This window comes from Echiichthys vipera (assembly GCF_963691815.1).
Source record: "Echiichthys vipera genome assembly, chromosome: 14".
Taxonomy (NCBI): Eukaryota; Metazoa; Chordata; class Actinopteri; order Perciformes; family Trachinidae; genus Echiichthys; species Echiichthys vipera.
In genome coordinates, this window is record NC_139839.1 from 29,510,620 (window position 1) to 29,532,824 (window position 22,205).

General features: G+C 40.8%; 1 protein-coding gene across 2 annotated transcripts; it reads right to left on the reverse strand.

Moving 5' to 3' along the window:
* Positions 1 to 689: 689 nt before the first annotated feature.
* On the reverse strand, positions 690 to 21,249 carry smfn (small fragment nuclease). Of its 2 annotated transcripts, none has more exons than XM_083927574.1 (7): positions 20,988 to 21,249; positions 19,692 to 19,775; positions 19,534 to 19,611; positions 12,366 to 12,477; positions 12,181 to 12,289; positions 2,913 to 2,966; positions 690 to 1,099 (listed from the first exon to the last, which is right to left on the reverse strand). In XM_083927574.1, the coding sequence occupies exons 1-7, from the start codon at positions 21,243 to 21,245 to the stop codon at positions 976 to 978; spliced, it is 819 nt and encodes a 272-aa protein (XP_083783700.1). In that variant the 5' UTR covers positions 21,246 to 21,249; the 3' UTR covers positions 690 to 975. The 2 variants fall into 2 exon arrangements, with proteins under 2 accessions (XP_083783700.1, XP_083783701.1); XM_083927575.1 differs by lacking the exon at positions 20,988 to 21,249 and adding an exon at positions 19,983 to 20,104.
* Between the last annotated feature and the right edge of the window lie 956 nt (positions 21,250 to 22,205).

Below are 22,205 nucleotides of genomic sequence, written 5' to 3' on the forward strand. Positions count from 1 at the left end.
CAGCCTCTTTGGCAGTACCATGTAACTGCTCCATTTTGTCAGTGTGTTGACAATTTTTTTTAAATTTTAAATTTTTTGTAAACTTTGACACACAATCACCTCTCGACTTCCAGTCCGTCCCCTAAATGTTTCCCTCTTAAACACACACACACACACATTCCTATTATACTTCTGTCCTTACTACAGGCCAGTCTCAAGTTGGGAGTTCCCGATTACAAGTGTGATTTTGACCAACTGAACACAGCATAACCTTTAGTGATGATCTCAGCTGACACACCAACCACTGTCAGCAGCGTCACTAACATGGCGGCTTATTTCCATCTAGAGAGGGTATGTCTCCACAGACACAGATATTGGAATACTCAGCAAAAAGGCAACAAGTGCTCATTAGTGGGTCATATTATCAATCACCATTGTTTTAACTCACTCTTTGATAGATAGGAACTTAAAGGCATTTAAATAGATGAAAATCTTACAGAGTACAACTTTAAGGGTTTGTTGGTTTTCCACCAGGTTCCTGCAGCAGTCACAGCACATCCATGTATAATGTGCTTTCATTTGATTCGTTAATCAATATCACACTCAAAAACATAACATTTAGTACATGAACAAAATGTAACTCTTCCATTTAGTGTGTGTGGTGTTGGGTTGATAAAGGTGACACTGCTGGAATGGTTTCCTCAGGGATCATAGTTTATTTGGTTTCATTTTCAAAACAAAGGAAAATGCAATGGCAAGGATACTTTCAAATGTTCCTCTTTTAAACTATAGGTTTCTTTGACTAAACAATTACAATAATATTGCTCCCTTTTTTGAAACCTCTACATTTAACATTTGAATTATACCGAAACAAAGGATTATTGGGGATCTAAATCTGAACAATCATGTAAATTTCAAAAAATGATGAAACTGCTTTCTACAAGAAATAAGGCAACACAACACTAAAGGTTCCATAGTCTCACACATACGTATGTTCTAACTATTAATGGTGCTTCCGTTTTCTACAATATTGCGCTTCTTCTCCTCTGTTGAGGCCTTGAAGACAGTGGCTCTGTAGTGCTGCAGCTCTTTAATGCTCTCCTGGATGTCACCCAAGGCTCTGAAGGGGGAAATCAGAGTTGAACTGCTTTCCTTGTATAATGCATATTCCTTCTTTGTAGTGTGGTTGTATAAGGTCCAGTAGATGACAGTTAGCCGTGGACAGGGGCTGAGGACAGGGGCTGCAGCTATATGTACGTTAGTCACCTTAAAAAAAATAATCAGTATCAGTTCAAGTGTATGCTATATTTAGAATATTTCTGCAGCTTTACCTTGATGTCAGACAGCGCTCCCCTTTTTCAAAGAAGTTTCTCCTCTTTCTCTTTCAGCTGTTCCGTCTCTCTGCAAATGGTCTTGCTCTGTATACTCAGGCTCATAAAGCCATCTTGTCTTCTCCACAAAGAATTTCATCGTTGCTGTTATAATCACTAATTTTTACTTTCTTGTATTTGTTTATTCAATAGACCACAGAAAGTTTGACTCAAACTTGGTAGATCGGTGGAGTAATACAGTGCTCAGAACAGTTTTGCTTATGTGCAGGAATTCGTTGAAAAAATGCAGTGCCAAAGGAAAGGGCTGTCTGATGGCAAGGTTAAGCAGTGACAATATTTTATTTATAGTGTACACTTAAATGTTTTTTTAAGAATGTTTAGCTGCAGCTTCCGCCCCCTTCCACAGCAGTGTCTGTGTCTGTACTGCAACTATCAAATCTTTTTGTAATCGAGTATTCTACTGATTATTCCATCAATTAATCGAGTAATCGGATAAAAAAAATATATATAATTTTGTGTAAAAAAGTATTATAATTTAGTTATTTTGCAATAAAATATATTATGTCTGGGGTTGGCCTATTTGATGTGGTAACCTAACGGGTGTGTGTGTGTGTTCTTGTTTGACTGTGCATGCATGCGTGAGGGGGAGAGAGAGAGACATGAGGTGTGTTTGCTGAAGGCAATACACTCGCAATTTACCATGAATAAGTTTACTATTTAAACAATCCAAAGTAGTGCATGAAATTCTACGTGACGCACGTGTTTACTCAAACAGGTTTAAAGACAAATAGATTAATTTAGAAAATGAATTAGAGATCGATATCAGGAAGAATGACTCGCTCTCTTCCCATTTAACATAACAACAAGCAACGAAGCCTGTGAATGTTCTCATTTGTCCAGGTCCTCGTTATCCCCAAAGCAATTTGCAGTCAAAAGCAACTGGACATGGTTATTTGTCTAGGAAGGTGATTCACCTCTCATCCAAGAGGCTTCCTCAGTTCATGTACGCCAACGACCGTCGTAAGAGTGACAGTCCTTGGTGGGAAGTAGGTTTCGACTTCGTTAGTGCTCTATTGAGTCTTAACAATAGTCGTTGGAGTCACAGGTGGCCATTTGTGAGCAGTTGTTCTATGAGGTTAGATTGTTGAATCTCCTGGGAAGGGAGGAAAGGGCCGCATTGTTAATTGGAGATAAGTGGTGTCTCGGACCTCCTCCTCTGTTTAGCGATGGTTTCTCTACTTTTGCATTGATGGCTTCTTTTACTCCTCTATGGGCTATCCTTAAAGAAGAACAGCGGCGCACAGTGAAGTGTTGTTAATAACGGGCTGCTTTGGGCTCAGACGCTGAATCATCGATGTTGTGCTGTTGTGGTAAAATAGTTCTAGTTAACAGTGGACCCATTGCACCTTATTAGCTTCTTTTTACAGTAAGTGTGTAGTTGTTTTGTGTTGTGCCCTTTGTGATGCCACCGTGTTCAAAGATCTCGGCAGCTATTTTGGTGAGTACAGTGTAATCATAATTGACAACAAAAAAGATCAAAGCTACAAAAGTGAAACCACATTGAATCGTTACATGATTATGTCCATTTTTTTTATCTGTTACCTGTGGGCTGCCTTCTTGTGAGGCAGCATCTTGTATTCCTCTGGATACCACCGTCTGAAAACATAGAACAACAAACCTACATTTATCTAATAATGCAATCAAATCATTTATTGTTGTATCGTTATTTGCTGCTAGAGGAAGCAGTGACAGTCATTAGCCAGGTTAACCATAACTGTTCAGAACAACACATCTGCATCACAGCAACACAGCTTACTAATTCATGTTACAAGACTTTATATGAACGGCTAAGCACGGAACCGTAACTTTGTTATACGACTGATGTTTTTAATGGCTTTGGCTTTTTAGAACTGGGGGCTGTTGCGCGAAGGCAGAATTAAGACATCCGGGATGAATGTAAAAGCAAGCCTTTAACTATTCTGGTCTGATCATTCTGGCTTAATTGGTTGCACGTACGCCAAGCCAGGATAAGACACAGCGGCTATATCTTGCCAGGTATGAGTAATTCTGTTGAGTGTGCGTTCACGGATTCCAAAGATCGCAAGGTCAAGCACAGATTCACTGATGCAGACAAGGAAAAGACACGTGCAGCTTTCTTCTCTACGTCCAAACAGCAAGAACTAATGGAAACTTATGAGGAAGTGAAGCATGTCATAAGTATATAAGGACATTATATATATATATATATATATATATGCAGTGGTGGAAGAAGTACTCAGAGCTTTTATTTAAGTAAACATATCAATACAACACTGGAAATACTCTAAGTAAAAGTCCTACTCTCAAAATACTAACTTAGTAAAAGTACAAAAGTATTAGTATCAAAATGTACTTTAAGTACAAAAAGTAAAAGTAGTCATTATGCAGAATCGGCCATTTCATATTTTGTACAATTATGAATATATTTATGTAAATATATTTTATATATTGCAGCTGATAAAGGTGGGCTAATTTTATTTACTTTATATAGTACTGTGTAGCTTAATTTATAACAGTTGTGGAACATGTTTTATTTGTGATCGCAGTGACAGCTGACATCAGGATTAATCAAGCCTGGCTGTTAGCCAGGTCTGAATCTCCATGGTAAATTAGGTGCATGTGCTTCCATGCAACAGGATCATGGATAAAGTCAGCCAGGATAACAGGAATATCCTCGCTTTGTTTACAAATCTTTCCATAGACCTCTGAGTTTTTGTGCGTCTTGTCCGACTGTTTTTGAATGTTTTCATCCGCTCAAATCTGCAGTAAACACTTCACCTCCGCATCACAACAACGTGAACATTTCGCCACCATTGTTGTTGTAAAATGTCCGCGCATGGTCCGTCTTTTTTTTTCCATATGTCCGAACAGGCGCACATAAAATGACGTGAGAGCAGCCGTAGGTGTCGTGCTCGTACATGTGCAAACACGCTTTACAAAAGCCCACCTCTCTCAAACGGGCTGTGGATGGCCAGCTGGCCGCAGCTAGGCGCAAAGGGGGTTGCACTCACACTGGTCAAACGAGCTAGGCTTTACCCGTAAAACCTGATTTGGCCCGATGCGGAAGGACTGTGTGAGTGCGCCCTCAAGCAGCCTGCCTCCTTCATTTGTGTGACCAAAAGCTCACACCTTTCTGTATAGGTCCAAGCCCCCACACCCTTCCTCCTTCTCTTCTATCGAGCTTAAATTGGTTAAAAATTTTAACAATTTGGGGGCGGAGCCACTGGACTTTGATTGACAGCTCTCAGGGAGCCTGGGTTGCCAGGTTGGTGAGTTTCACCTTTAGGATACCGGCAAGAGGAGAGACAGTGACCATCATCAAAACATTCTCGTTACACCTGGCATTAAATTCAAATAGTATTGTAATAATAGCACAGGCAGGAGTATTTATACTTACCAATAAGACAAACAAATGTGCATGTGATATTATCAATGATTACATTAAATAACTTTAAACTACGTTTATGGTGCTGAGAGCGAAAACAGACAGAGGCTGACAGAGAGAAATAATTTATTATTCTATTTACCCCTTTCAGTTCATCTTAAGTAAACAATGATGCTGAGTGTCCAGCAGCTTTTAAACCCCAGAATTGTCTTTTATATGAAAGGTTGACTACTTGAACTATTTGAATTTGCAAATACTACAGCTAAATAGATTTTTTTTCAAAAAGGCATCAAGTACAATAGTCAATTGTAGACAGTATTAAAATTAAGGCTGGGTTATTTTCTGTAAGTATTACATCATCACTACCTACATCTACTTTTTGATGTTAATGAATTACTGTTTCACACAGGCTTCTACTCAAAGGGCCAGGAAATAGTCCATCGTTGGTTCGCACGTTCGTAGTTCAATGATAATCTCTGGTATAGGTGGTAATATTTATATTTATAATATCTGGTAATATATTCTCCTGGGCTCTACACGATTCACGTAGGTCACCTATTTTAGTTTCAAAACGAATTTCGCTGAAAGGCGAGTGATTTTCATGCCTGTCAAAAACTACAACTGATACAGAATAAAGCTGCACATGTATCTCTAATGTGGGTTAAGGTCAAATGTCAGTCAAATGCATGAAAGCCGCTCCTGGTTTAAAGTTAAAAATAGATTTGAATATTCACTAATGGTTTTCTTACGGAATGTCATAACAACTAAGACACCATTTACTGTGTATAAAAAACTATGTTAGTACAGATACACATCATTATCAAATGAGTCATGCAGTTGGAGGTTGTTTTATTTCACCTAAAATGTTCAGTCACATACAGAGCAATGTGTGAATGGAATTTACTCCCAAATAATATGAAACAACAAAACATTCAATATAGAATATTACCTTCAACCAAACTTCAGTATCTAATACTAGTTCTTGTAGTGAGTTGGTTGCATGGGCTTTTATTATCACTAATTCTTCAGATACAGATTCATTTGTCTTGTGTAATGTCTCTCTTTTTTTGGCTTTTTGTTTAATTGCATCAGTTAGTGACTTAATGTCACAATTTTAGTTGTTTTTTGTGTAATATGATGTGATGTTTGAGTACTTTGTTTAATCTCCATCCATCATCCATCATATTCAACCTCTTGTCCCTAGCGGGGTGACGGGGGGCTGGAGACAGACAACCATCCACACTCAGGGCGCGCTCACACTATCCTCCCGGACCGAGACCCGGACTTTAGGGTACTTGTCCCCCCTCCCTCTCCCCCCCGCGCCCCAGCCCCGTTTGTACTCACACTACCTGGGCCTCGGCCAATACTTCTTGCTGTCCATACGCCATCACGCCGTAACACGTCACACACATTGATCGCGTGTGTGTGGCTTTGTTTACAAATCTTTCCATAGACCTCGGAGTTTTTGTGCGTCTTGTCGACTGTTTTTGAATATTTTCATCCGACCAAATCTGCAGTAAACACAACGTGAACCTTTCACCACCATTGTTGTTGTTGTTAAATGTCCGCGCATGGTCCGTCCTTCTATTTACATGTCCGAACAGGCGGACATAACGCTACTGCCGTAGGGCTCGGGCTCGTGCGCGTACACGTGCGCACGCTCGTGCTCGTACATGTGCAAACGGCTCCGCTAAAGCCCACCTATTTCAAGCGGGCCGTGGAGGGCCAGCTGGCCCCAGTTAAGCGCGGAGCGGGTGCGCTCACACTACTTAAAGGTACTAGACTTTAGCTGAAAAACCGGTTTTGGCCGCGGCCAAAAGGATAGTGTGAGCACGCTGTCACATTCACACCTACGGGCAATTTAGAGTCATCAATTAATCTAACACCTGCATGTCTTTGGACTGTGGAAGGAAGCCAGGGAACCTGGACAGAACCCACGCTGAATTTGAATCAGGAACCCTCTTGCTGTGAGGCGACATTGCTAACCACCACACCACCGTACCGCCCCTGTGTTTAATGTGATTGTGTTAATTGTATTGTGACAACATAAAACTGCAGGACCCCTAGAAAATTAGCTTCTAGCTATTCTGAAGCTATAGGGGATCCAAATAAATAAACAAACTTACAAACTGTCAGCTGGTAGAAAACGGCAGGTTTGTTCAACAAGCATGAGAGAAACTAAAAGAGAGGGTGGAGGGACCTGAACACTTAGGGCGCGCTCACACTATCCTCCCGGACCGAGACCCGGACTTTAGGGTACTTGTCCCCCCTCCCTCTCCCCCCCGCGCCCCAGCCCCGTTTGTACTCACACTACCTGGGCCTCGGCCAATACTTCTTGCTGTCCATACGCCTTCAAGCCGTAACACGTCACACGCATTGATCGCGTGTGTGGCTTTGTTTACAAATCTTTCCACAGACTTCGGAGTTTTTGTGCGTCTTGTCGACTGTTTTTGAATATTTTCATCCGACCAAATCTGCAGTAAACACAACGTGAACCTTTCCCGACCATTGTTGTTGTTGTTAAATGTCCGCGCATGGTCCGTCCTTCTATTTACATGTCCGAACAGGCGGACATAACGCTACTGCCGTAGGGCTCGTGCGCGTGCGCGTGCACGTGCGCACGCTCGTGCTCGTACATGTGCAAACGGCTCCGCTAAAGCCCACCTCTTTCAAGCGGGCCGTGGCGGCCCAGCTGGCCCCAGTTGAGCGCGGAGCGGGTGCGCTCACACTACTTAAAGGTACTAGACTTTAGCTGAAAAACCGGTTTTGGCCGCGGCCAAAAGGATAGTGTGATCACGCTCTTACACATGTTTCTCAGTTAATGTGACCTGAGCAGTGCATGAATGCCGTAGCAGCATTAAGGTGGGCAGAAAGAGAGAGAGAGAGAGAGAGAGAGTTAGATGCAGTGGCTGCAGTGCACACTAGGTGGCACATGTGAGCAGCCCAGATGAGTCTAGACCTATGGTCGGACGACAATGGGAGAAACAAGATGAAAACACTTTGGGAATAAATCCCAGCACTATCAAATTATCTGCCAGACTTTAACAGTATACTTACACATTACAGAGTCTTAATTTCAGAGTGGCCAGTATACAGAATAAGTGGACATACGTGCTGTCAGGTCTGAGTGTGTGCTGTAAACCTAAACCTTCATTCATACAGTATATGGTCTTAATCTCTAGTTTCAAGTCTTCTTCAATACAGTATGCTGTTCATTTAGTAAATTCCATTTAGAGTCAACTAGACCATTAAGCAGGGGAAGCTTTAGGGCGGGGCTACATGCCTATCTGTCAATCAAGACATACACTAGAGATCAAAATTAGAAAATACTTGATTCATTCTGAAATACTGTTATTTTTTTAATGGTCCAGAATTTGATAGAATATCCTCTGAGGCTATACCACTGCTGTCCTAGCATGTTTTTTTTTAAATAGCCAAGGCACAAAAAAACAGTGATCCAAATTAGACACCAAACACTTTCAGATACCTCCCAGTTATGGGTGTTAATCTGGCACCTGGTGAAAATTGACTTAATTGTTGGACACGCCCTATTTATCTGGCAGCTCTCCTGGTTTACCAACCACCGTCAGTTACTGTAGCATCAACTGTCTCTGGGACTAATTCTTCAGATTGTTACTAGGGGTGTCCCCCGACTAAAACTTTTATAGTCGAGTGTGATTCGTCACGTCTTGCCTATAGTCGACTGATCGTCTCTGATCCAGGGTGACGAGCCATGATCATGAAGCAGACAGCGGCGGGTGCACGTGAGTCTAGCGCTGCATGGTCACACGATTCACGCAGAGGGTTACTGAGAGATGTGATTTCTGATTTCTAATAGGAGCATCTTATTAAAAGTATTTGTTGTTAGAACATGAATGTGTTTTGTTTTTATCTTTCTTTGACAATAGCTGACGGTACATTTAGAACTGTAGTTTCACTTTTAGGCGCTGTGTCAGACTGTGTCGAATTGAACGTCTAGAATGAAAAACAACAAATAGGCAAATATTCAAATGTAATGATGCTGATGATGAAACAGTAGCAGACTATTGTATTTCTGACAGCCAGCTAGATTTAAAGCCCAGCTAAGATGCACTCTGACGGTGCCGGATCCTGGCTAGTAAAACTTAGTCTAAGAGGGGAAGGGGGTTATTCCCGCACACAAAGGATTAAAGGCACGTGAGTTATTTTCACATTTTTAACAACAGTATTTATTAATAGGCTTATATTTATACTCAAATAGGCTATTTATCATGGTTTAATTGGGAGAAACCAAGCATTTTTATGTAAAATCAGACATTCAGCACCCCCAGAGCCACAATAGAATAATCCATTGTTTCATAACCACATTTTGCGCACTGTGTCGAATCAGGCTCCTCGGATCGAATCGTTGAATAGTCGTCTATTCAGGGTCAGCCATAATTGTTACACCTAGGAATTTTAAAGTGTACTTGTGCAGTGAAGTGTCTAAATTGTTCTTCTTTAAGAGAGGCTTGATAACAGCAGTTTTCAGGGCCTGTGGGAAGATACCTGAAAGAAGAGACGTCTGTAGAAGATCGGTGGCCATGCAGTTTGATACATCCTTGAAAAGGCCTGTTGGGAGAATATCGAGGCAGCAGGAGGAGGATTTCAAATGTTGTACAATGTCCTCCAAGGTCTTATGGTTAATCACATGAAAATGTGCCATGGCATTTGAATTGGTTTTAGGTGGACACATGCACAGCACATGTCCTGCACCTGATGTGGAGGCACTGACTCTTTGCCTAATTCTCTGACTTTTGTCATTGAAAAAGGAGGCAAATTCATTGCAGGCCCTGGTGGAAAGCAGTTCAGGGCCTACTGACACAGGAGTGTTTGTTAGCCTGTCGACAATAGTAAACAAGGCACGTTTGAGAAGGATTGATTTACAAGTATACTTAAATCAAACATTCCTCTTTGATAAAGCTTATAGTTAGGGCTTTTTAGCCCTTGTGCTGCTATAGGCCTAGTCTGCCGGGGGATAATACTGTTCCTAATTCACTGAGCTTCTATCCTCTCTGTCTATCATTCATGTCTCATCAATGCATGTTACTAATTCACTTCTTCCCCCGAGTTGTTTGTGCTTTGTCATCTTTGTCTCTGCTGACTGTGGTGGTGCCTGCTGCCATGGTCCTGCTTGACGCTTCCTGCTGCTATTATTACTATTAGTAAAGGCCCTATTGAAATTGCTGGAATTATTATATTCGTTCTTGTGCCAAATGATTCACCTTTGTGGAGGCATTATCATATTCAAAAACTCACCAAACTTCACACAAAATTCAAGCTCAGTGAAAATGTACGTATTTAATTGTTTTCAGAAATGGGCATGACAGATTAGTTCACTAGCGCCCCCTAGAATGAGCCAGGACTCCATCATTGACGTACATTTACAGAAACCGGTAGAACTCTTGCAGAGAAACAAAAGTGCCACTTGGAGTCATATCGTACACTCAACAGGAAGTGTGTCTTACTTTAACATAATCCTCATAGAGATTTAAGACGATCGACTTCAAAATCAGTCAGTACCATTTTAAGACACATCTGATCAAACAACACAAAACTTGAGTATCGCCATTAAAGAGGAAGTTGTTGTAACTTTACCATATATGGTCTGAAACCCCCCGAACCTCTCAAGATTCATAAGAGTCGCCCTGAACACAACCCAATCTTAAAATGGACTCTCAGCCATAGCGCCCCCTACTGGCAAACATGTTTTTATACTTTAACAAACTCCTCCGATAGATTTAATGTGATCAACTTTAAAACCACTCAGTACCATCTAAAGACATGTCTGATGAAAAGTTAAAGAATTTCATGCAACATTGTGGGAGTTGTGTGGGGCCAAAGTTACGCCCTTAGCTATACATGAGGAAGTTATTGTAATTTGAATATTCGTTATCTAATCTGCACCAAATTTCTCATTCATGACAAAGAGTCAAAGCCTGAACACCTACATCTCAATATTGACTCACAGTGATAGCACCCCCTATTGGCAGTACAAAAAATGACAAACACCATCCGATTTACATGAAATTTCATTGTGTATTCTGCACTTCATGTATGGAAACATAAGGCATGTTTTGTGCATGTTGCGTAATGTCATGGCAGTCATTTTGTGATTCTTGCCATGAAACAGGAAGTCGCCCTAACTTTAACGTACATTGCCCAAATTGCAACAAATTGTCCATACACGAGAGTCCAGTGCTGTATCGCCCACTCAAAGACAGCCAAACCGTTGTGTGGATCGCTGAACACTCAACGCACTCAATCGCCGCCATTTTGTCTACATAGCGGACGAGGCGAGACTAAATTTAAACGGGAGAGTGGCGGAACAACAGTACAACAGTACAACAGAGCGGTAACAACTTGATTCACTTTATAGATAAAAACAGGATCACAAGGATTGTTGGCGTTGTGCTGAGTCAGAGGAGTTGTTGGAAAAGCTTTTGGAAAAGTAAACAGAAGAAATACGATCGTCATTTCCGGTAAGTGCGCGGCGGCAGTGTTTGATTTAGACTTAGGGCGCACTCACTGTCCATCCGTACCGTGCCCCGTGCTTTAGAGTACTTGCCCCCCCCTCCCTCTCCCCCGCGGGCCAGGCCTGTTTGTACTCACACTACCTGGGCCTCGGCGGAATGCTTCTTGCTTGCCTATACGTCACGCAGTAACACGTCACAAGCATTGATTGACGTCATTGCGATACGTCGCTTTGTTTACAAATCTTTCCATAGACCTCAGAGTTTTTGTGCGTCTTGTCCAAATGTTGTTTGAATATTTTCATCCAACCAAATCTTTGGTAAACAAATACCAACCTCCGCATCACACCAAGGTGAACCTTTCGCCGCCATTGTTTTAAATGTCCGTCATGGTCTGTCCTTTTTTTCTATGTCCGAACTGGCGCACATAAAATGACGTCAGAAGCGCCGTAGGCCTCGTGCTCGTACACGTGCGTACGCTCATGCTCGTACATGTGCAAACGTGCTTTTCCCACCTCTCCCAAACGGGCCCTGGACTCACTCACACTGGTCAAACGAACTAGACTTTAGCCGTGAAACGTGCTGGGGCACAGTACGGATGGACAGTGTGAGTACGCCCTTACTTGGGGAATTGAGTGAACTGATTGTGTCAGTACATAGTGCACGAATGCCAGTACACTCACTGCAGTGCACAATTTGGGACACGGCACAGGCCTGAAGACAACCACATGCCAATACTGACCAAAAGCCACAGCACCACCTTCTAGCAAATAAAAGTGATTTAAACTGGACATTACAAGACTGGCATGGAGATTATTAGTTAGGCTTGAGTAAATAACGTCTTCAATGAGATGAGCCAGCTAAATAGTCATGGGAAAGTACTGAGGATAGGTGAGAGACAAATGTAGAAAATATTCAATATGCAACTTTGCAGAAGGGCCATACAAACACTGACCTACAAAGCTCCTTAATGGTGCTGACGTCAACGATTCTGTAGTGAAGGTGATACATAAACTGTGGCATGTACTTGTCCAGAAATTTCTTGTCCGCATGCACAGAGTTACCTGGAGGAAAGACATGACTTTAGGAGGAAATCAGTTAATACCATAGTTCTGCAGCTGATGCTTAAAAGTAACTCACCAGCAAGGGGACACTGTCCAGGCGGGGTGTGCTGTCTAACAAACGCCAGGAACTCATACTCTGCTTGCTCCATGGTGATTTTACTTTCCTTTACAGCCTGGGTCAGTCCTGACTGAGACACAATTACACTGGCTGTATATATCATTAAACACTTTTCAGAGGAGATAGCAGGGCAACAGTAGATGCCACATAGAAGTAGGGTTTTTTTTTTTTTTTTTTATAATTACACCCCCAATTACAATGAATTTGAGTCTTTGTGTGTAAAAACAGAATACAATGATTTACAAATCCTTTTTAAACTATGTTCAATTGAATATACTACAAAGACACAATATTTAATGTTCAACCTCCTAAACTTTGTTCATTTTGCAAATAATCATTAATTAACACTTCCCAAAAAGAACTGGGACAGGGGAAAGTTGAGGAATGCACAAAAAACACCTGTTTGAAACATTGAATGACTGTAGGGCTGCAGCTATCGATTCTTTTTGTAATCGATTAATCTAGCACTTTATCGATCGATTAATCGATGAATCGGATAAAAAAAAAAAGCGAAAATGCTGTGGCTGTAAAATGATCAAGCATTTCTAATAAAAAAAACAAAACAGGTATTCATTCCAACTCCAACTCCATTTGGCTCCAAAACTAAGCCCATTTATTAAGTGCCAGTGAGAATTTAATTACAGAATACAGTTCAATCAACTTGGATAAAACATGGATAACATTTAATACAAACTTAAATAGTAAAGGCCATTTGGCCTTGTTTGCTTAATACAACATTATCAAGCAAAACAGGTACACACTGTGTACGATTTATAAAAATAAATGTAAATAAAACAATTATAACTAAAATAAATACATTATAGAGAGAGAGAGAGAGAGAGAGAGAGAGAGAGAGAGAGAGAGAGAGAGAGAGAGAGAGAGAGAGAGAGAGAGAGAGAGAGAGAGAGAGAGAGAGAGAGAGAGAGAGAGACATGGACAGCCGAGCCTCCCTCCAGATTGCACAATCACTCGTACTCGTGCAGAGGGCGCGCGCTTGTTCCCATTTCTGTGTATGTTTCCAATATGATGGTTGAGGACACTTTTATGAAATAAAAGCATACGTCTTCTTTTCCATGGTGTTGTGTGTAATATTTACATCTTAATGATATAAAACATAAATCCACAGGGAGAAGGCAATACCTCTGCCTGCCTCAAGTTAGGCGGCGATAGTGAGCAGCCTGATAGCCAGCAAGTCACGGTGAACTCTGACCTGTGTGCAAAAAGTAAACACAAGAAGTGTGCTGTGCGACGCTGTAGAGCTTAGCGACAAGCTGTCATTTCTCACCCTAAAAATGGAGGATTTGATTTCTAAACTAAGACATTTTTCAAAGCTGGACTTTCAGTCAAAGCAAGAAGTCATTTACAAGTAAAGGTAAGATATACTGCAATATACAGTGGCACTATGTTTTAAAATGGTTTTCAGCATCCTATTCGCTCCTATTCTCTCATTCTATCCTATTGGCATCCTACTGTATGTTTGTAAATCTGACTTGTGAGTCAGTGCCTCCCCAACCCCAACCCTCACTGCACGTCACTGATTCATAGATAATCATTCTTCCGCCAAGAAATATATTTCCTCCATATGAATGGTTGACATGCAACAACGAGACGCAGCCACTCTAACTTTTGAGCTAGTTGTGCTAGCGCATTACTATATAACGAAATGCGGTCAATGTGTGTGTTTATCGTGCTATATACAACGGCATCTAACGCGATTCAGTCAATCACAATCAAGGACCGAAACTATCCGTTTTAGAATAGCTAGGCTACTTAACATCAAAGCTAAACATCATATCTAGTCAAACCGCATCAGGACATCGCTACAAATACAGTATGTTATTAAAATCAGCGAACATCAATGTAAAAGCTTAGGCTACGTTACCTTGTTTCAGCGACTGTTGGTCACTTTGTTCTCTCCCTCTTTCAATATATAATGATCCCAAACTTTAGATACTCTCTGTCGTTTACAGACATTCTGAGTCTGTCTTTCCGCGAGTCTTCTCTGGCGCCAACTAAATTCAGAATGTATGACCGTGTATGACGCGCTGGAGTGCTCCCTGAAAAACGGTCCGTGTGGAACAATCAGATCCCTGCACATAGGCGCGTCATAGGAATTTAACGAGGCTTCGAGGCAGATGTTTTGCTTCGAGGAATTTTCATAATCGATTTAATCGAGTAACTCGATGAATCGTTGCAGCCCTAAATGACTGTGACCTTTGATCCCTCAGACAGCACTGCATTAGAAACCAACATCATAGTACATCGTCAGTACATCACAATTACTACAAGTAATTGTTAAAACTCTACCATACAAAGTGAAAGCCATAAATAAACAACACCCAGAAACACTACTGGCATCTATGGGCACAAGCTCATCTGAGATGAACTGATGCAAAGTTGAAAAGTGTGCTGTGGTCTGACGAGTCCACATCTCCAATTGTTTTTGGAAATCATGGACGTTGCGTACTCCAGGCCAAAGAGGAAAAGGACCATCCAGATTTTTATCAGAGCAAAGTTCAAAAGCCAGCATCTGTGATGGTATGGGGTGTGTTTGTGCCCATGGCATCATGGGTAACTTGCACATCTACTGTACCATTGATGCTGAAAGGTACGAACAGCAATCAGCAAGACAATGCCAAGCCACATTCTGCATGTGTTACAACAGCGTGGCTTTGTAGTAAAAGGGTGTCTCCCATTGAAAATGTGTGGAGCTTTATGAAGGACAAAATATGACCCTGGAGGGTAACATTTTCTAATAATTATGTTATAACAATTGAAAACCAAAAAGATCAAAAGAATTAATATTAAATATTAGAATTATTTGCCTTGTTCTATCAGAGTTACACATGGCCTGCATCTACGTCAAGTGGACATCATCAATGATGACGTTTTTGGAAGCTCAGCAACCCTGTCCATGAAGGCTCAAAAGCTGCGAGATGTGTACACTACAGCGATGGACAGATATCAGCAAGCAAGAGGCCAGTACATTAGGGGGCGGCAGCAGTTTGTGTCTGAGGGCCACTTCAGACACAAAGGAAAGGCAAGCAGCAAGCACTATTATCAAGATAGTAGTATAAATTACCATTGAATGACAGATTATTAATTTTGTTTAAAGAAGACTAATTCCTAATATTTTTTTGTTTTCAACAGTACGGACGAGGACGAATGGCTGGAAGTGGAAGAAGTGGGTGTGGGTGGGTGGGATGCTAGGTGTGAACCGGAGAGGGAGGAGCCATGCACAGCCTGTTCGTCGCTTAGTCGAGAGAAGAAAGAGAGATCTGGTGCCACTTATAGCTCACCATGTTAAAGTTGGATCTACAATAATAAGTGATGAGTGGCATGCTTATCGCAATGCTTTACCTCATATGTCAATGTCCAAACAGGTGCACATACTCAGCACATAGAGAGGGCCTGGAGAACGGTCAAGGAAATTGTTTGGAGACTTAGGGGGAATCGTACAGAGGAGTTACTGGTAGACCATCTCAGAGTTATCGAATGGCATGAGTGGCTTGCCCGTAAGTATCGCAAATGGCCGTTAGGACGGATAATTCATGACATTGCTGTGATGTATGGACATTAAATGTCCCTCTGAAATTCTGATTATCCAGTGTTTAGCACAAAAAGTGCCCAAACCTCATGGGTTTGTACTGTATACTGCTGTTCGGCCATGTGATGGCTCAGTATGTGTGTTTCTGCACATTACACACAAGTTTCAACATTTCATCTGTGGTGTTTCTTTGGTAAAATACAGTACACAGAAAAGCCTAAGGGTGGAACAAGGTTGATGTACAAAAATGTGATATTTTAAATATCACATCAAATTTTTGTACCTTGAACTTGTTCCATCCATTTGCTGTTTTACAAAGTTTCATTGGTATTAGTAAATGGTTAAACTATTAACAACTAATCTGTAAAGTGTGAGTTAATATATTATATTGTTAAGTATTAGTTATTAGTTTATGTATGTTATTGGGACATTATACTAAATTTGCAACTATTCCTCATTTACTAACAGCAACTTTGGAAAAACGTCCCAATAACATACATAAAACATTAACTGATAATTAACAAGTCATTAGTAAGTAATTCACTAATAGTTTGTTCATTATCTATTACTAATGTATAAGGTGTAGTTATAAATCATTAACATGCAGTTAACAAGTCATTTATAACTCATTAACTAACAGCTTGTAAGTTATCTATTGGCTATCTTTGGGGCACAGTTACAAATCTTTAACAAATTGTCAACAAACACTTAACAAGTCATTAATAACTCATTAATTAACAGTTTGCTAATGATCTATTAACTAGTTATAACAGATCTACAAAACTCCAACAATTAGTGTCCCCAGTTCTCAAACACTTAATAGACGTGTTTCAATTAGGGTAAAATGCTCATAAAGTTTCAGGCCAAACCCTCTCAAATGGTTGCTCACTCGCTGTGTTTCCATTACGAAAAAGGCCCCAGCGGGATATACAAGACTCCAAAGGTGACGTACCACTCACAATGGGATTTGATCGCCGGTAATCAGCTAATCAGTGTTCATACCTGCAAACTTGTTGCTTTTCAGCAACTGGAGGTGCTTCTGATAGAGCAGACCAGATTTTACTGCGCATATGTCATACCCCCAAAGCTTCCGCCATCTTTGATTGCGGACTTCGCCTCTTTCTACTTGTCTTCAAAATCTTGAAAATCTATAGGCAGGGCTCCAGACTGCGACCAGATACATTCTATATCAATATATAAGTGGATAAACAGCAACAGAGACAAGAACAATATGTAAGCAGCGTAAGAAGATTGCTGACTGCACTGTAACACAAACACGTAACCCATGAGCTCCTGAAGCTTCTTTAACATCAGGCTATTGGTTATAGTAACGGTGTCGGCACGTGATGGACCCGAAGCCTCCATTCGTGACGGGCTCTGTCGGCAGCTCCCAAGCGTTACCTCCTTGAGTGCCGTGGCTACACCACTAACACAAGTAATTCAATTCAATTCAATTTTATTTATAGTGCCAAATCATAACAAAAGTTATCTCAGGACACTTTACAAACTAGGTAAAGACCTCACTCTATGACTTATTTATGATTTACATAGATCCAACCATTCCTCCGTAGAGTACAATGCAAAGACACCTGCAGCACCACCACAGCTCTCTGTAAAGAAAATACTGACAAAGTAGTGTTAAAATCTTGTCTCGTTCTCATAGACTCAATATCATGTCTCGTGAGCTGAGGGTCTCGTCACACCCCGAATTCTGAATGTATGGTATATATATATATATATATATATATATATATATATATATACACACACACATTTGATTTATGTTTATGCTTATTGTTACTCTGATCCTTTTCCACCTTTGTATTGAAACTGTTGCAAAATAATTTCCCTCGGGATAAATAAAGCTTCTTGAATCTTGAATCTTGAATCTGCTGTCCCTCAGGGCCAACAAACGGCTTCTTGAGCGACTCACAAGCAAATTAGGGGTGTTTCAGCGAGGTAGACCCACGTCATTCTGGGTATTCGGCCCTAATGGAAACACACCTATTGAGTGTTAAAAGGAAAGGTGATGTAACACAGTGGTAAACATGCCCCTGTCATCTGTTTTGCAACATGTTGCAGGCATCAAATGAGGGAATATTTTCAAAAAAAAAAAAATAAAGTTTATCAGTTTGAACATTAAATATCTTGTCTTTGTAATGTATACAATTGAATAAAGGTTGAATAGGCTTTGCAAATCATTGTATTCTGTTTTATATACGTTTTACACAACATCCCAACTTCCTGTGTCTTGTAAATAAATAAATTGTAAAAGTGTATAAGGGCTTAGAAGATTAACATTGAAATAAACAAAGGCTATTATCATGCTCACTTATGTGTCATAAGTTGTTGCATCAATTTCTGGATGGATACCATTTGTTACACAGATTTGGTTTGTGGTTGTAGGCTAACGTTTAATGAGGCTGTGAAAATAGAGATCACAACAGCTGATGCAGAGCTGTTGCAAAAAATGCTTTTTTCATTTTGCCAATAATCAGTATCTGTGTTTTATTTTACTGACCATCAATACTTTGGATCCGCTCCAGCCGCCTTTCCTTGTCTCTTTGACTAACCACACTCTCTCACTTAATGCCCCGCCAACAACACTATCTGATTGACTAGACGCAATAGCCTGGTGATATAGTTATGTCAATTTGTGTGTCGCCTGCGTAGCTGTGATAACATGAGTTGTTGTTTTTCATGAAGTGGAAGCATGTAGCTGTTCAACTGATGAGGCCCCAAAATGAAGCCTTTGGGAACTCCACATGTAATTTTTGCCCGCTCAGATGTGTACTTATCTATAGACACAAAATATCCCTGTCCTTCAAGTAGGATTCAAACCATTTTAATACTGTGGAAAACTGGTTGGGACTATCTGGCAGACGGTCTAGTAATAAGTTGCAATCGACTGTGTCGAATGCAGCAATAAGATCCAATAATACTAACATACATATATACATGTCTGTACACCTACAGACATGTACATATTGAAATAATGAAATATCCAGTCCAGAGTCCAGATCTACACCACATGGAGAATTTTAGGAAAATCCTTGTCAACAAAGTAATGTCTAAAAATCCCATTACAGTTAGTGAACTGTGGAAGAGACTGAAGAAGAATGGATGCAGCTCAAACCAGAGCAGTGTGAGAAACTAGTGAAGTACTGTGGGCGCAGATGTGCTGAAGTCATTCAAAGCTGTGGCCTCTACACTTCCAATGCATTTTTGAATCCCATAGAAGAAAACATTGTGGAAATCTTCTCTTCTTACACAATGGTTACTGTTCTCTAATTTTGATTTTTTTTTTTTTTTACAAAATAAAGGTTTTTTTCCCACAAGGCTACTTTGAGGTAGTGCTTAACTCTGACTGACAGTTTAGTATTTGTCGAACCAGGTTATCAAAAGAAATCCTGGGTATGCTCAGCATGCTTCGTAGTACACCACTCTACTACTCTGATTTGACATCACTGACTGGGGTGGAGCCAAAAGTACAAAATTGCTTAAATGTGTTAATCAGAGAGCTGTTCAAAATTATTTTTGAATTTTTCTTCCAAGTCCCTAACCACAAAGAAAGCTTACCTTTCCATGATGTTCTATACACCACTCTGACATCCCTTCCAGCAGCTCGTTTGGCTGGTTAATGATCAAGTTGGGTCCCTGCAGATAGAGAGCACATGAATTAAATTAACAAGGCCTGAAGAGAAGTTGTAGTCCAACTGTGGGTATGTCAATATTACCTCAGCTAAAATGTTCAGGTCAGAGTCTGTGATAATGCATGCCATTTCAATGATCTGATCCTTCTCAACGTCCAGACCCGTCATCTGAAAAACACACATTTCGACTTAGTTTCTCAAAGATAGATCTCTAACATGTCTGCCTTTACTTCTTACAGTAGGCTACTTATGTCCTTCTTATAGCTAGTACTGCTTAACAATACCAGCATCGACAGCAATAGTCCCTCAGAATAACTGTAACACATATAGTATTTTGTGGTAGTATGCCTGCCGGCAGCAATATCATCCACTAACCATCAACTGTGCAGGGTCATCCCTATGTTCCATGGGTCCTATGTTCTCGACAGGGTCTTATGTTCCCTGGTTGCATAAGCCTCTGTCTTCAGGGATTTAATTCTGCATTTTGTTAGGACTAGAGGTTACAGTTACGGTTAGGGTCAGGGTTCGGGTCTACATCAGCCGGTTTGCCAGGGAATTCGGCACTGATTGTGGAAAAAAGACCAGGGAACATAGGAATATTTCTGTAACAAGCGGGAACATCAGACACTTTTTTTAAAAAAAAGGTCCGCTGTTCCTCGGTCGAAAACAAAGCGGGGAAGATAGGACCTTCTTTCAAAATAAGGGTCCTATGTTCCACGGTCACATACAAAATGGGGAACATAGGACCAGGGGAACATAGATACGCTCCCAACTGTGCCATGCAGACATTTTGGGGTAAAAACTAACACACATTAAAAGAATGAACACATTCCTTGTGGGCCTTCCTTGAATTCTGCTGGGTTGTTCACAACAAGTGTTTACAAGCACACATACAAGTTAGACAAGAGGCATGTTAAAGCAATGCTGCTATATTGTACCGGCCATGCATCATTCACGTCCTGTTGCTTCAAACTAGAGACAAAAGGCAACTAAGTTAGGATTTCAACGGTGTGTCACTTTGGTCAGCTACTCAGGCAACGGTTTCCATTGTCAGTCAACTTAACGGTAGTTAACGGTTAACGTTGCCATTTCAAACTAGCTAAAGCGTAACATATTCACAATAAGCTTTAGACTATGTAAAGTTAGTTAATTAACGTGGAAATGACATTTCGGGACTGTCCCTCATTACGTTAGCTGGCCTAACGTCAGATACAGTCCACAGCTACAGTTAGCATTAGGCTCGACACACCACAATGTTATGTTACTGAGAATCATCAGTATACCGCTGGTTAGTTGGTATTGGCTAACATTAGCTAACTTATAAACAGTAACGTTAGCCTCACGTTTACTACACAAGCTGGTTTGAACACTATGACTTGCCTCCAGATCCACCCAAACCATCCTCTGAGACAGAGCAGTAGTCGTCATGCTGACTGTTGCGGACACCTGCGCGTTAAATATGGAACTGTATCTGGTGGTTAACGGGCTTATGACGCGGCTCAACGACGCGCTTTTTTGCAAAACACTACAGCCGCGTGTATGATACGCTGCCTTACTGAGCCGCAGTACGTGCCGTCTCCTGGAAAGAAACTCAAAGCTAAAGACGACACATGCACAAGTCCGCGAACACACTGTCATCCTTAGCTTCTTCCAGGCCTATGGCAGGAGATTCGGTCACCCTAAAAGAAAGTCAGGGGATGTAACGCATGCGCAGTAAAATCTGGTCTGCAATTGCCAGAAACTCAGTAATCTTATCATAGAACAAGAACACATTCCTTTGACTATGTTTTACTGTCTTTGTACATTTAAATGTATGTTGTGATTAGTATTACTACATTTAGAAATACACTTTCAGCATTGTGTATCACTCTGGAACACGTAAGAAAAGTCATGTGTATTTAAAAAAACCTGAAAACTTTAGTCCATTGCGCATACGACATACCCCGATTTCTTTTTGTGTCTGAGCCTCCCTCCATTAGCCCTGAGCTTCTTCTTCTTCTTCTTCTTCTTCTTTTTCTTCTTCTTCTTTGGCTTCGGTAGACCAGACGCCGCAATGTCATATTGCTGCCCACTGCCGTTTAACAACAAAGTCATTTTAACAGCTATTTGTGTTTTATTAAATTACACACTCGAATACTCCGCTGTAATTATCACAAAGTAAAAACTGTTTCTCCCGTTGTTCCTAGCTCTTTAAAAGCTTACTCCTTTGTAATGCACTGGTTGAGAAAGTGTCTGACTGATTATTTTCCCAATCAGACCCATGATGATAATATAATCCCCCTTGCTTTTTGCTTTTTTCACTGGTCCCTGTATTGTATAGTAATGCCTCCCTTCTTTTATTTCCCATGAATTCTGCCACTTTTTTTTTACTTACCCGTAAGATGATTAAAATATACTCTGAGAGACTAAAAGTAGGCAACATATTATTGTGATGAGCAGTATTCTTTGCTAAATGATAAGCTTCCTCATTCCCTCTACAGTACAAACTGTTGTCATTAGTAGCAACAGTTGGAGCTACATCTGCAGGTGTAGAAAGGAGCTTCTTCTGTTTAAAGCGGCTTAAGTCTTACACCCACAACACAATGGGCCAAAGGAAGA